Source organism: Lichenostomus cassidix, unplaced genomic scaffold, assembly GCF_008360975.1.
Source record: "Lichenostomus cassidix isolate B80296 unplaced genomic scaffold, HeHo_3.0 HiC_scaffold_40, whole genome shotgun sequence".
NCBI lineage: Eukaryota > Metazoa > Chordata > Aves > Passeriformes > Meliphagidae > Lichenostomus > Lichenostomus cassidix.
Window position 1 is genome coordinate 2,382,432 of NW_028147459.1, and position 12,859 is coordinate 2,395,290.

Consider the following 12,859-nt stretch of genomic DNA (forward strand, 5'->3'; position numbering starts at 1 on the left):
CTGATTTTGGGGGTTTTGGGGTCCCTGGGATGCTGATTTTTGGAGTCTCAGGGGTGCTAATTTTGGGGTCTCAGGATGCTAATTTTGGGGTCTCTGGGATGCTGTTTTTGGGGATTTGGGGTGCTAATTTGGGGTCCCTCGATGCTGATTTTGGGGGGAGTTGGGGTGCTAATTTGAGGTCTCTCCGATTCTAATTTTGGGATGCTAATTTGGGGTCTCTGGGGTGCTAATTTGGGGGGTTTTGGGGAGTTTTGGGGATCCTCAGCTTGCTGCTTTTTTGGGGTCCCTGGATGCTGATTTTGGGGTCTCAGGAATCTGGTTTTGGGGTCCCCACGATGCTGATTTTGGGGGGTTTGGGCGTCCCTGTAATGCTGATTTTTGGGGTCCCAGGATCCTAATTTCAGTGTCCCCCTGTCCCCCAGCTCTCTGTCCCCCCCAGCCCCAATTCGGGGTCCCCATGGAGCTAATTTGGGGTCCCTGGGTGCTGGTTTTGGGGGGTTTGGGGGTCCTGGGATGCTGATTTTGGGGTTTCTGGGATCCTAATTTCAGTGTCCCCCTGTCCCCCAGCTGGCTGTCCCCAGCCCCATTTTGGGGTCTCAGGATGCTGGTTTTGGGTGTTTTGTGTCCCCCGATGCTAATCTCAGTGTCCCCCTGTCCCCAGCTCCCCATTTTGGGGTCCCAGGATGCTGATTTGGGGTGTTTTGGGGTTTTTGGGTGCTAATTTGGGGTGCTTTGTGATGCTGATTTTGGGGGTTTTGGGTGCTGATTTTGGGGTCTCAGGATGCTGGTTTTGGGGGTTTTTGGGTGCTGATTTTGGGGTTTTCGGTGTCCCTGATGCTAATCTCGGTGTCGCTGTCCCCAGCAGGCTGTCCCCAGTTTGCTGTCCCCTTGGAGCTAATTTTGGGGTCCCTGGAGTGCTAATTTGGGGTGCTTTGTGATGCTGATTTTGGGGTTTTTGGTGTCCCCCGATCCTAATCTCAGTGTCCCCCTGTCCCCAGCTCCCCATTTTGGGGTCCCAGGATGCTGATTTGGGGTTTTTGGGTGCTAATTTGGGGTGTTTTGTGATGCTGATTTTGGGGTTTTTGGTGTCCCCCGATGCTAATCTCGGTGTCCCTGTCCCCAGCTCGGTGTCCCCAGGCGGCTGTCCCCCCAGACCCAATTCGGGGTCCTTGGGGTGCTGATTTTGGGGGGTTTTGGGTGTTGATTTTGGGGGTTTTGTGATGCTGATTTTGGGGTTTTTGGGGTCCCAGGATCCTAATCTCGGTGTCGTTGTCCCCAGCCGGCTGTCCCCCCCCAGCCCCATTTTGGGGTCTCAGGATGCTGGTTTTGGGGTGTTTTGTGATGCTGATTTTGGGGTGTTTTGTGTCCCCCGATCCTAATCTCAGTGTCCCCCTGTCCCCAACTCCCCATTTTGGGGTCCCAGGATGCTGATTTGGGGTGTTGTGGGGTTTTTGGGTGCTAATTTGGGGTGTTTTGTGATGCTGATTTTGGGGTTTTTGGTGTCCCCGATGCTAATCTCGGTGTCACTGTCCCCAGCTCGGTGTCCCCAGCTGGCTGTCCCCCCCAGCCCCATTTCGGGGTCCTTGGGGTGCTGATTTTGGGGGGTTTTGGGTGTTGATTTTGGGGGTTTTGGGTGCTGTTTTTAGGGTTTTTTGGGTCCCAGGATCCTAATCTCGGTGTCGCTGTCCCCAGGCTGTCCCCAGGCTGTCCCCAGGCTGTCCCCAGGCTGTCCCCAGGCTGTCCCCATGGAGTTCCTGGCGCTGGGCGGCTCGGACGTTCCCCCCCCGTTCCCCGAGGACAATGGAACATTCCTGGGGCTGCCCGAGCCGGGGGAGGGGCTGATGACGTCATACCCCCCGCAAGGTAACCCTGTCCCCAAGGTGTCCCCAAGGTGTCTCCAAGGTGTCCCCAGGGTGTCCCTAATGTCCCCAAGGTGTCCCCAAGGTGTCCCTAATGTCCCCAAGGTGTCCCCAGCGTGTCCCTAACGTCACCAAGGTGTCCACAATGTCCCCGAAGTCCTTCTGTGTCCCCAAAGTCCTTCTGTCTTCCCTTCTGTGTCCCCAATGTCGCCAAGGTGTCACCAGGGGGTCCCCAGTGTCCCTAATGTGTCACCAAAGTCCTTCTGTCTTCCCAACGTCCTTCTGTGTCCCCAGTGTCCCCCCAGGGTCACCAACGTGTCCCCATTGAGTCCCCAATGTCCCCCGTGTCCTCCTGCCCCCCCAAAGTCCTTCTGTCTTCCCATGTCTTTCTGTCCCCCCCAGTGTCCCCAGGGTGTCCCCAGTGTCCCCAAATGTCTTCCTGTCCCACTCTTGTCCCCCCCCAGTGTCCCCAGGATGTCCCCAGGGTGTCCCCAATGTCCTCAATGTCCCCAAAGTGTCCCCAGTGTCCTTCTGTCCTCCCAACGTCCTTCTGTTCCCCCAAAGTCTTTCTGTCCCCAGGATGTCCCCAAGGTGTCCCCATGGTGTCCCCAGGGTGCCCCCAATGTCCCCAGAGTGTCCCCAGAGGGTCCCCAGGATGTCCCCAAGGTGTCCCCAGGATGTCCCCAGTGTTCTTCTGTCTCCCCAAAGTCCTTTAGTCCCCCCTTGTCCCCCTCCAGTGTCCTTCTGTCCCCCCGAATGTCCATCTGTCCCCCCAGCTGCTGTCCCCTTGTCCCCAACGTCCTTCTGTCCCCCCAGTGTCCCCAACGTCCCCAATTCCCCCACTATGTCCCCCAATGTCCCCAAATCCACAATGTCCCCAACGTCCCCAAATGTCCCCCATGTCCCCAATTTTCCCAATGTCCCCAAAAGTCCCCAAATCCCCATTATCCCCAATGTTCCCAACGTCCCCAATGTGCCCAAATGTCCCCAAATCCCCAAATGTCCCCAATGTCCCCAATTTTCCCAATATCCCCAAATGTCCCCAAATTTCCCCAATGTCCCCAAATCCCCACCGTCCCTATCACTGTCCCCATCAATGTCCCCAGTGTCCCCAAATCCCCAATTTTCCCAGTGTCCCCAATACCCCCAAATCCCCAAATGTCCCCAAATGTCCCCAAATCCCCAATATCCCCAATGTCCCCATTGCTGTCCCCAACATTCCCAACGTCCCCAGTGTCCCCATCAATGTCCCCAATATCCCCAGTATCACCAGTATCCCCAATGTCCCCAAAGTCCCCAACATCCCTAATGTCCCTAATGTCCCCAAATCCCCAGTGTCCCCAATTTTCCCAGTGTCCTCAAATGTCCCCAAATCCCCAAATCCCCAATGTCCCCAAATGTCCCCATGAACGTCCCCTCCCTGTCCCCTGTCCCCAGGCCGGCTGTCGCTGCTGCCCTGGCCCGAGGCTGGCGCTCTGGGGACACTCTCGGGTCACTCGTGGCCACCTGCCCCTCCCCCCCCGGAGCCCCCGCGCTACCTGGAGCTGCTGCAGCCCCTCCCCCCCCCGAGCCCCCCGGGACCTGCCGCGACACCCTGCGGTGAGACTGGGGACACTGGGGGGACTGGGGGGACTGGGGGGACTGGGAGGGACTGGGAATGGACTGGGAGGGACTGGGAGGGACTGGGGGGGAACTGGGAGGGACTGGGAGGGACTGGGAGGGACTGGGAATGGGATTGAGATTGAACTGGGAGGGACTGGGATGGACTGGGATGGGATTGGGATGGGACTGGGAGCGACTGGGAACAAACTGGGAGGGGATTGGGTTATACTGAGAGGGAACCGGGAAGGACTGGGAGCGACTGGGAGGGACTGGGAATGGACTGGGGGGACTGGGAGGGACTGGGAGGAGAAATCGTGGTGGTTTTAGGGTGAAAAATGGGGATTTTTAGGGAGAAAAAGGGAAACTGGTTTGTACTGGGAGGGACTGGGAGGGACCTGGGAGGGGATTGGGATTGAACTGGGATGGACTGGGAGGAACTAGGAACAAACTGGGAGTTACTGGGAGGGAAACTCGCAGTGGTTTTAGGGTGAAAAATGGGATTTTGGGGAGAAAAGGGAAACTGGTTTGTACTGGGAGGGAACTGGGAGGGGATTGGGAGAGACTGGGAGGGACTGGGAGAGACTGGGAGGGACTGGGAACAAACTGGGAGGGACTGGGAGGGACTGGGAATGGACTGGGTTATACTGGGAGGGAAACTCGCAGTGGTTTTAGGGTGACAAATGGGGATTTTGGGGAGAGAAGGGAACTGGGAAGGAACTGGGAGGAACTGGGAATGACTGGGATGGACTGGGAGGGACTGGGAGGGAACTGGGAAGGACTAGAGGTGTTACTGGGAGGGACTGGGATATACTGGGAGGGACTGGCGGGAACTGAGAAGGACTGGGAAGGACTAGAGGTGTTACTGGTGGGAACTGGGATGGACTGGGAACAAACTGAGAGGGACTGGGAAGGGCTAGGCGTGTTACTGGGAGGGACTGGGAGGGACTGGAGTGGCTTACTGGGGCACACTGGTTCATACTGGTTTGTACTGGGAACAAACTGGGATGCACTGGGAGGGAAACTTGCAGTGGTTTTAGGGTGAAAAATGGGGATTTTGGGGGGAAAAAGGGAACTGGGAAGGAACTGGGAGGGACTGGGATTGAACTGGGAGGGACTGAGGACTGGGAATGACTAGAGGTCTTACTGGTGGGAACTGGGAGGGACTGGTTTATACTGGGAGGGAAACTCGTGGTGGTTTTAGGGTGAAAAATGGGGATTTTTGGGGAGAAAAAGGGAACTGGTTTGTACTGGGAAGGACTGGGAAGGACTGGGAAGGACTAGAGGTGTTACTGGTGGGAACTGGGATGGACTGGGAACAAACTGGGATGGACTGGGAGGGAAACTCGTGGTGGTTTTCGGGTGAAAAATGGGAATTTTGGTGAGAAAAGGGAACTGGTTTGTACTGGGAAGGGATTGGGATTGAACTGGGAGGGACTGGGTTATACTGGGAGGGACTGGGAGGGGCTAGGCGTGTTACTGGGATGGACTGGGATGCACTGGTGGGGTTACTGGGGTACACTGGTTCATACTGGGATGCACTGGGAAGCTTACTGGAGCTGTACTGGGCTATACTGGGGCTGTACTGGTTTATACTTGTCTGTACTGGTGTGTACTGGGTTATACTGGTTTGTATTGGGTTATACTGGTAGAAACTGGTTCATACTGGTTCATACTGGTTTATACTGGTCAGAGGGTGTGAACTGGGGATAGATATTAGGCTGGGCACTGGGGTGGTCAGTGAGGGTTTGTACTGGTTTGTACTGGTTTATACTGGTCCAAACTGGTTTGTGCTGGTTTATACTGGTCCAAACTGGTTTATACTGGTTTGTACTGGTCTGAGTGTGAGAGCTGAGAGTGGACACTGGGCTGTGCACTGGGATGGTCATTGCCCTATAGCGGTCAGTGGGGGTTTGTACTGGTTTATACTGGTGCATACTGGTGTACTGGTTTGTAGTGGTTTATACTGGTCCAAACTGGTTTATACTGGTTGACACTGGTCAGAGGGTGTGAGAACTGGGACTGGGCACTGGGGTGGGCATTGCTCTGTACTGGTTTATACTGGTCTGTACTGGTCTAAACTGGTCTGTACTGGTTCATACTGGTCCTTACTGGTCTGTACTGGTTTATACTGGTCAGAGGGTGTGAGAACTGGCAGTGGACACTGGGGTGGGCATTGGCCTATAGTGGTCAGTGAGGGTTTATACTGGTCTATACTGGTTTGTACTGGTCTGAACTGGTTTATACTGGTGCATACTGGTCTGTACCGGTCCTTACTGGTTTATACTGGTCTGTACTGGTCAGAGGGTGTGAGAACTGGCAGTGGACACTGGAGTGGGCATTGCCCTGTAGTGGTCAGTGGGGGTTTGTACTGGTCTGTACTGGTTTATACTGGTCTGAACTGGTCCAAACTGGTCTAAACTGGTTTATACTGGTCTGTACTGGTCAGAGAGTGTGAGAACTGGCAGTGGACACTGAGGTGGCCATTGGCCTATAGTGGTCAGTGGGGGGTTGTACTGGTCTATAGTGGTTTATACTGGTTTGTACTGGTCTATAGTGGTTTATACTGGCCTGAACTGGTTGCTACTGGTTTATACTGGTTTTTACTGGTTGATACTGGTCAGAGGGTGTGAGAAATGGGAGTGGGCACTGGAGTGGCCATTGCCCTATAGTGATCAGTGGGGGTTTGTACTGGTGTATACTGGCCTATACTGGTCTGTACTGGTTTATACTGGTCTGAACTGGTCCATACTGGTTTATACTGGTCAGAGGGTGTGAGCTGAGGGTGGACATTGGGCTGTGCACTGGGGTGGTCATTGCCCTGTAGTGGTCAGTGGGGGTTTGTACTGGTCTATACTGGTGCATACTGGTTTGAACTGGTGCAAACTGGTTTATACTGGTCCAGACTAGTTTAGACTGGTCCAAACTGGTTTATACTGGTTGATACTGGTCAGAGAGTGTGAGAACTGGGAGTGGACACTGGGATGGGCATTGCCCTATAGCAGTCAGTGGGGGTTTGTACTGGTGTATACTGGTTTGCACTGGTCTGTAGTGGTTTATACTGGTGTGTACTGGTCTGTACTAGTTTACACTGGTTTGAACTGGTGCAAACTGGTTTAGATTGGTTGATACTGGTTAGAGGGTGTGAGAACTGGGAGTGGGCACTGGGATGGGCATTGCCCTGTAGTGGTCAGTGGGGGTTTGTACTGGTTTGAATTGGTTTATACTGGTCTGTACTGGTTTATACTGGTGCATACTGGTCTGTACCGGTCCTTACTGGTTTATACTGGTCTGTACTGGTCAGAGAGTGTGAGAACTGGGAGTGGACACTGGGGTGGGCATTGGCCTACAGCGGTCAGTGGGGGTTTATACTGGTTTGTACTGGTTTATACTGGTTTATACTGGTGTATACCGTTCCGTACCGGTCCTTACTGGTCCGTACTGGTGTGCACTGGTCAGAGGCTCGGGAGTGTGTGAACTGTGGCGCCACAGCCACCCCTCTGTGGCGCAGGGATGGCACTGGGCACTACCTGTGCAACGCCTGCGGGCTCTACCACCGGCTGAACGGCCACAACCGGCCTCTGATCCGCCCCAAAAAGCGTCTGGTGAGACCCAAAAATATCCTGAAATAACCCCAAAAATATCCTGAAAATATCCCCAAAATATCCTGAAAATATCCCAAAATTATTCCCCAAAATAACCCCAAACCACCGGCTGAACAGCCACAACCGGCCTCTGATCCGCCCCAAAAAACGCCTGGTGAGACCCAAAAACACCCCAAAATAACCCCAAAATAACCCTAAAAATATCCTGAAAATATCCTGAAAATATCCTAAAAATATCCCCCCAAAAACCCCAAAAACATCCCAAAATTCTACACCAAAGCACTGCCTGAATGGGCACAACCGGCCCCTGATCCGCCCCAAAAAGCGCCTGGTGAGACCCTAAAATATCCTGAAATAACCCCAAAAATATCCTGAAAATATCCCAAAATATCCTGAAAATATCCCCCAAAAAATCCCAAAAATAACCCCAAACCATTGGCTGAACGGGCACAACCAGCCTCTGATCCGCCCCAAAAAGCGCCTGGTGAGACCCTAAAATATCCTGAAATAACCCCAAAAATATCCCCAAAATATCCTGAAAATATCCCCCCAAAAATCCCAAAAACATCCCAAAAATAACCCCAAAGCACCGCCTGAACGGGCACAACCAGCCCCTGATCCGCCCCAAAAACCACCTGGTGAGACCCTAAAATATCCTAAAATAACCCTAAAAATATCCCCAAAATATCCTGAAAATATCCTGAAAATATCCTGAAAATATCATAAAAATATCCCCCAAAAAATCCCAAAATCACACCAAAAATAACCCCAAACCATTGGCTGAATGGCCACAACCGGCCCCTGATCCGCCCCAAAAAGCGCCTGGTGAGACCCTAAAATATCCTGAAATAATCCCAAAAATATCCCCAAAATATCCTGAAAATATCCAGAAAAAAACCCAAAAATCTGCCCTGAAATACCCCAAAAAACGTCCCAAAAATAACCCCAAACCATTGGCTGAACGGCCACAACCGGCCTCTAAGCCGCCCCAAGAAACACCTGGTGAGACCCAAAATAACCCTAAAAATGTCCCTAAAAATATCCTAAAATAACCCTAAAAATATCCTGAAAATATCCCCAAAATCTGCCCCAAAATCTGCCCTGAAATACCCAAAATAACCCCAAAAATAACCCCAAACCATTGGCTGAATGGGCACAACCGGCCTCTGATCCGCCCCAAAAAGCATCTGGTGAGCCCCAAAAACATCCCAAAAATATCCCAAAATAACCCTAAAAATATCCCAAAAATATCCTAACAATAACCCTAAAATATCCCAAAAACATCCCAAAAATACACCCCAAAAAACCCCCTCAATGGGCACAACCAGCCCTGATCCACCCCAAAAAGCGCCTGGTGAGCCCCAAAATAACCCTAAAATAACCCAAAAAATATCCCAAAAATAACCCTAAAACATCCTGAAAATATCCCCCAAAATCATCCCAAAACCACCCCAAAAAGAACCCCAAAATCTGCCCCATACCCCAAAAATCCACCCCAAATCCCCTTTTCATCTCCCCAGACACCCCAAAATTCCCCCAAATCTCTTCTTACACCCCAAATCCACCCCAAACCCCTAAATGTTCCCCCAAACCCCCTCTGGTCCACCCCAAATCCCATTTTAATTCCCCCAAACTGCCCCAAATCCACCCCAAACCCCATTTTAATCCCCCAAATCCTCCTTACACCCCAATCCACCCCAAATCCCATAATTTTCCCCAAATTCCCTCAAATCCCCTCTGGTGCCCCTAAATCCCCTTTGAATCCCCCAAACCCCTTCCAAACCACCCCAAAACCCTCTATTCCCCCAAACCCCAAACCTCCCCCAGTATTTCCTCCCAAACCCCAAAATTTTCCCCCAAACCCTATAATTTCCCCAAACCTCCCCATTTCCCAAACCTCCTCTATTTCCACATCCCATTTTAATCCCCCCAAACCTCTCCTTACAACCCCAAATCCACCCCAAACCCCATCATTTCCCCAAACCAACCCCAAACCCCACAATTTCCCCAAATCCCCTTTTAATCACCCCAAACCCCTTTACAACCCAAATTCCCCCAAACCCCAAAAATTTCCCCAAATCCACCCCAAACCTCATCTAGCTCCCCCAAACCCCATAATTTCCCCCAAACCCAAATATTTCCCCAAACCACATAATTCCCCCTGCCCCCAAACCCTCCTTACAACCCCAAATCCACCCCAGTTCCCCCAAATCCCTATTCCCCCAAACCCCATCATTTCCCCAAACCCCTTTTACCCCCCAAAACTCCTCCTTACATCCCCAATTTGCCCAAATCTACCCCAAACCCCACAATTTCCCCCAACTCCACCCTAATCCCAAAATGTTCACTCCCAAACCCCAAGAACTTCTCCCAAATCTCCCCAACCCCCTTTCAGCTTCTCCAAACCCCCTAATCCCCCAACCACCCCAAACCCCAAAAATGTTCCCCCAAATCCACCCCAAAGCTTCTCTATTTCCCCAAACCCCAAATTCCCCCAAATCCCCTTTAAATCACCCCAAACCCCCAAATCCACCCCAAACCCCACAATTTCCCCTGCCAAACCCCTTTAGCTCCCCCAAATCCACCCCAAACCCCAAAATGTTCGCCCAAATCCACCCCAAAACTTATTTCCCCCAACCCCTTTCAGCTCCCCCAAACCTCCCTTACAACCCCAAATCCACCCCAAACCCCTTTTCATTCCCCCCAAACCCCCAATTCCCCCAAAATCCCCCAACCCCTGTGCCCTGTGACTCGGCAGCTGGTGAGCAAGCGCGCCGGCACTGTGTGCAGCAACTGCCAGACCAGCACCACCACCCTGTGGCGCCGCAGCCCGCGGGGAGAGCCGGTCTGCAACGCCTGTGGGCTCTACTATAAACTGCACAGGGTGAGTGACCCCAAAAATATCCTAAACATATCCTAAAGTGTCCTAAAGTGTCCCTGAGATATCCTAAAGTGTCCCTGAGATACCCTAAAGTGTCCCTGAGATATCCTAAAGTGTCCCTGAGATACCCTAAAGTGTCCCTGAGATACCCCAGAGCCGGTCTGCAACGCCTGTGGGCTCTACTATAAACTGCACAGGGTAAGGCATCATAAAATATCCTAAACATGTCCTAAAGTATCCTAAAGTGTCCCTGAGATACCCTAAAGTGTCACTGAGATAGCCCAGAGCCGGTCTGCAACGCCTGTGGGCTCTACTATAAACTGCACAGGGTGAGTGACCCCAAAAATATCCTAAAATAATCCTAAACATATCCTAAAGTGTCCCTGAGATACCCTAAAGTGTCCCTGAGATAGCCCTGAGATAGCCCAGAGCCGGTCTGCAATGCCTGTGGGCTCTACTACAAACTGCATAGGGTAAGTGAGCCTGAAAATATCCTAAACATATCCTAAAGTATCCCTGAGATATCCTAAAGTGTCCCTGAGATATCCCAGAGCCAGTCTGCAACGCCTGTGGGCTCTACTATAAACTGCACAGGGTGAGTGATCCTAAAATATCCTAAAATAATCCTAAACATACCCTAAAGTGTCCCTGAGATAGCCCAGAGCCGGTCTGCAACGCTTGTGGGCTGTACTACAAACTGCACAGGGTGAGTGAGCCTGAAAATATCCTAAAATAATCCTAAAGTGTCCTAAAGTGTCCCTGAGATACCCCTGAGATAGCCCAGAGCTGGTGTGCAATGCTTGTGGGCTCTACTACAAACTGCACAGGGTGAGTGAGCCTGAAAATATCCTAAAATAATCTGAAACATATCCTAAAGTGTCCCTGAGATACCCTGAGATAGCCCAGAGCCGGTCTGCAACGCTTGTGGGCTCTACTATAAACTGCACAGGGTAAGTGACCCCAAAAATATCCTAAACATGTCCTAAAAATATCCTAAAGTGTCCCTGAGATATCCCTGAGATAGCCCAGAGCCGGTCTGCAATGCCTGTGGGCTCTACTACAAACTGCACAGGGTGAGTGACCCCAAAATAATCCTAAAATTATCCTAAAGTGTCCCTGAGATACCCCTGAGATAGCCCAGAGCCGGTCTGCAACGCCTGCGGGCTCTACTATAAACTGCACAGGGTGAGTGAGCCTGAAAATATCCTAAAATAATCCTAAAAATATCCTAAAGTGTCCCTGAGATACCCTAAAGTGTCCCTGAGATATCCCTGAGATAGCCCAGAGCCGGTGTGCAATGCCTGTGGGCTCTACTATAAACTGCACAGGGTGAGTGAGCCTAAAATAATCCTAAAGTATCCCTGAGATATCCTAAAGTGTCCCTGAGATATCCTAAAGCATCCTAGAGCATCACTGAGATATCCCTGAGATACCCTAAAGTGTCCCTGAGATATCCCAAACCCGGTGTGCAACGCCTGTGGGCTCTACTATAAACTGCACAGGGTGAGTGAGCCCAAAACCACCCCAAAATAATCCTAAAAATATCCTAAAGTGTCCCTGAGATATCCCTGAGATACCCCAGAGCTGGTGTGCAATGCCTGCGGGCTGTACTATAAACTGCATAGGGTGAGTGACCCCAAAAATATCCTAAAAGTATCCTAAACATATCCTAAAATATCCCTGAGATATCCCAAACCCAGTGTGCAACACCTGTGGGTTATATTACAAACTGCACAGGGTGAGTGACCCTAAAAATATCCCAAAAACACCCCAAAAATATCCTAAAGTAGCCCTGAAATACCCCTGATAGATCCGTGAAATATCCCCAAAATATCCCTGAAATGTCCCTGTGATATCACTGAATTGTCCCCAAAAACACCCCAAAAATATCCTAAAAATATCCTAAAGTATCCCTGAGATATCCCAAACCCTGTGTGCAACACCTGTGGGCTGTACTACAGACTGCATAAGGTAAGTGACCCCAAAAATATCCTAAACCCATCCCAAAAATATCCTAAAAACATCCCAAAAATATCATAAAAATATCTTAAAGCACCCCTAAAGTATCCCCAAGGTATCTGTGAAATATCTGTGAAATACTCCTGAAATATCCCAAAAATATCCCAAAAATATCCCCTAAAATGTCCTAAAAACCCCAAAAATTCACCCCAAACCCTGCGGGCAACACCTCTGGGTTAGATTACAAACTCCATAGGGTGAGAGAGCCCAAAAATGTCCTCAAATATCCCAAAAATGTCCTCAAATATCCCAAAAATGTCCTCAAATATCCCAAAAATACCCTCAAATATCCCAAAAATATCCTAAAATATCCCGAAAATCCCCAGGTGGAACAGCTTTTGGGACCTCCTGATCCCAAAATCCCCCAATTTCTCCATCATTTTGGGGTCAGGAGGGGAATTTTGTGACCCCTGACGCCCCAAAATCCCCATTTCCTGAGATTTTTGGGACCCCCTGACCCCCCAAAATCCCCAAAATCCCTCAATTTGTGGGGTCAGCAGTGGATTTTTGGACCCCCTGACCCTCCAAATCCCTCCCAGGTAAGCCAGGGGATTTTAGGATCCCAAATTCCCCCAAATTCCCCCAATTTCTCCACCCTAGGGGGTCAAGAGGGGATTTTTTGGGGTCTCTATTGCCAATGGGGAATGGGATTTTTGAGGCCCCATGGATTTTGGGACCCCCTGACCCCCAAAATCCCCATTTTTGGGACCCCCTGACCCCCAAAATCCCCATTTTTGGGACCCCCTGACCCCCAAAATCCCCCAATTTCACCACCCTGGGGGGTCAAGAGGGGATTTTGGGACCCCCTGACCCCCCAGTTCCCACTTTCCCATATTTTTGGGATCCCCAAATCACCATGGGGGGGTCAGGACTGGGTTTTGTCACCCCCTGACCCC

At 51.1% G+C, this 12,859-nt stretch overlaps 2 protein-coding genes across 3 annotated transcripts in view; both read left to right on the top strand.

Moving 5' to 3' along the window:
* Window positions 1–1,279: 1,279 nt before the first annotated feature.
* On the top strand, window positions 1,280–9,984 carry LOC146422534 (erythroid transcription factor-like). Of its 2 annotated transcripts, none has more exons than XM_085046215.1 (5): window positions 1,280–1,290; window positions 1,727–1,863; window positions 3,297–3,458; window positions 6,918–7,063; window positions 9,822–9,984. In XM_085046215.1, exons 2-5 carry the CDS (start codon window positions 1,746–1,748, stop codon window positions 9,981–9,983), a joined length of 588 nt encoding a protein of 195 aa, XP_084902341.1. In that variant the 5' UTR covers window positions 1,280–1,290; window positions 1,727–1,745; the 3' UTR covers window position 9,984. The 2 variants fall into 2 exon arrangements, with proteins under 2 accessions (XP_084902341.1, XP_084902342.1); XM_085046216.1 differs by lacking the exon at window positions 1,280–1,290 and adding an exon at window positions 1,512–1,528 and having other exon boundaries at window positions 1,726–1,863.
* Window positions 9,985–11,538: 1,554 nt separating this feature from the next.
* Window positions 11,539–12,859, top strand: part of PORCN (porcupine O-acyltransferase) — an 8,241-nt gene continuing 6,920 nt past the window's right edge. The window contains exon 1 of the mRNA XM_085046208.1: window positions 11,539–11,570. Within this exon, the coding sequence (XP_084902334.1) occupies window positions 11,539–11,570 (32 nt within the window). The remainder of the gene's footprint in view (window positions 11,571–12,859) is intronic.

Bases quoted from the DNA above. Each gene is read 5' to 3' on its own strand.
- LOC146422534 (XM_085046215.1), top strand. From the start codon at position 1,746: ATGGAGTTCCTGGCGCTGGGCGGCTCGGACGTTCCCCCCCCGTTCCCC. The intron at 1,864-3,296 runs GTAACCCTGTCC...CCCTGTCCCCAG, and splicing joins GACGTCATACCCCCCGCAAG to GCCGGCTGTCGCTGCTGCCC. The intron at 7,064-9,821 runs GTGAGACCCAAA...GTGACTCGGCAG, and splicing joins TCCGCCCCAAAAAGCGTCTG to CTGGTGAGCAAGCGCGCCGG.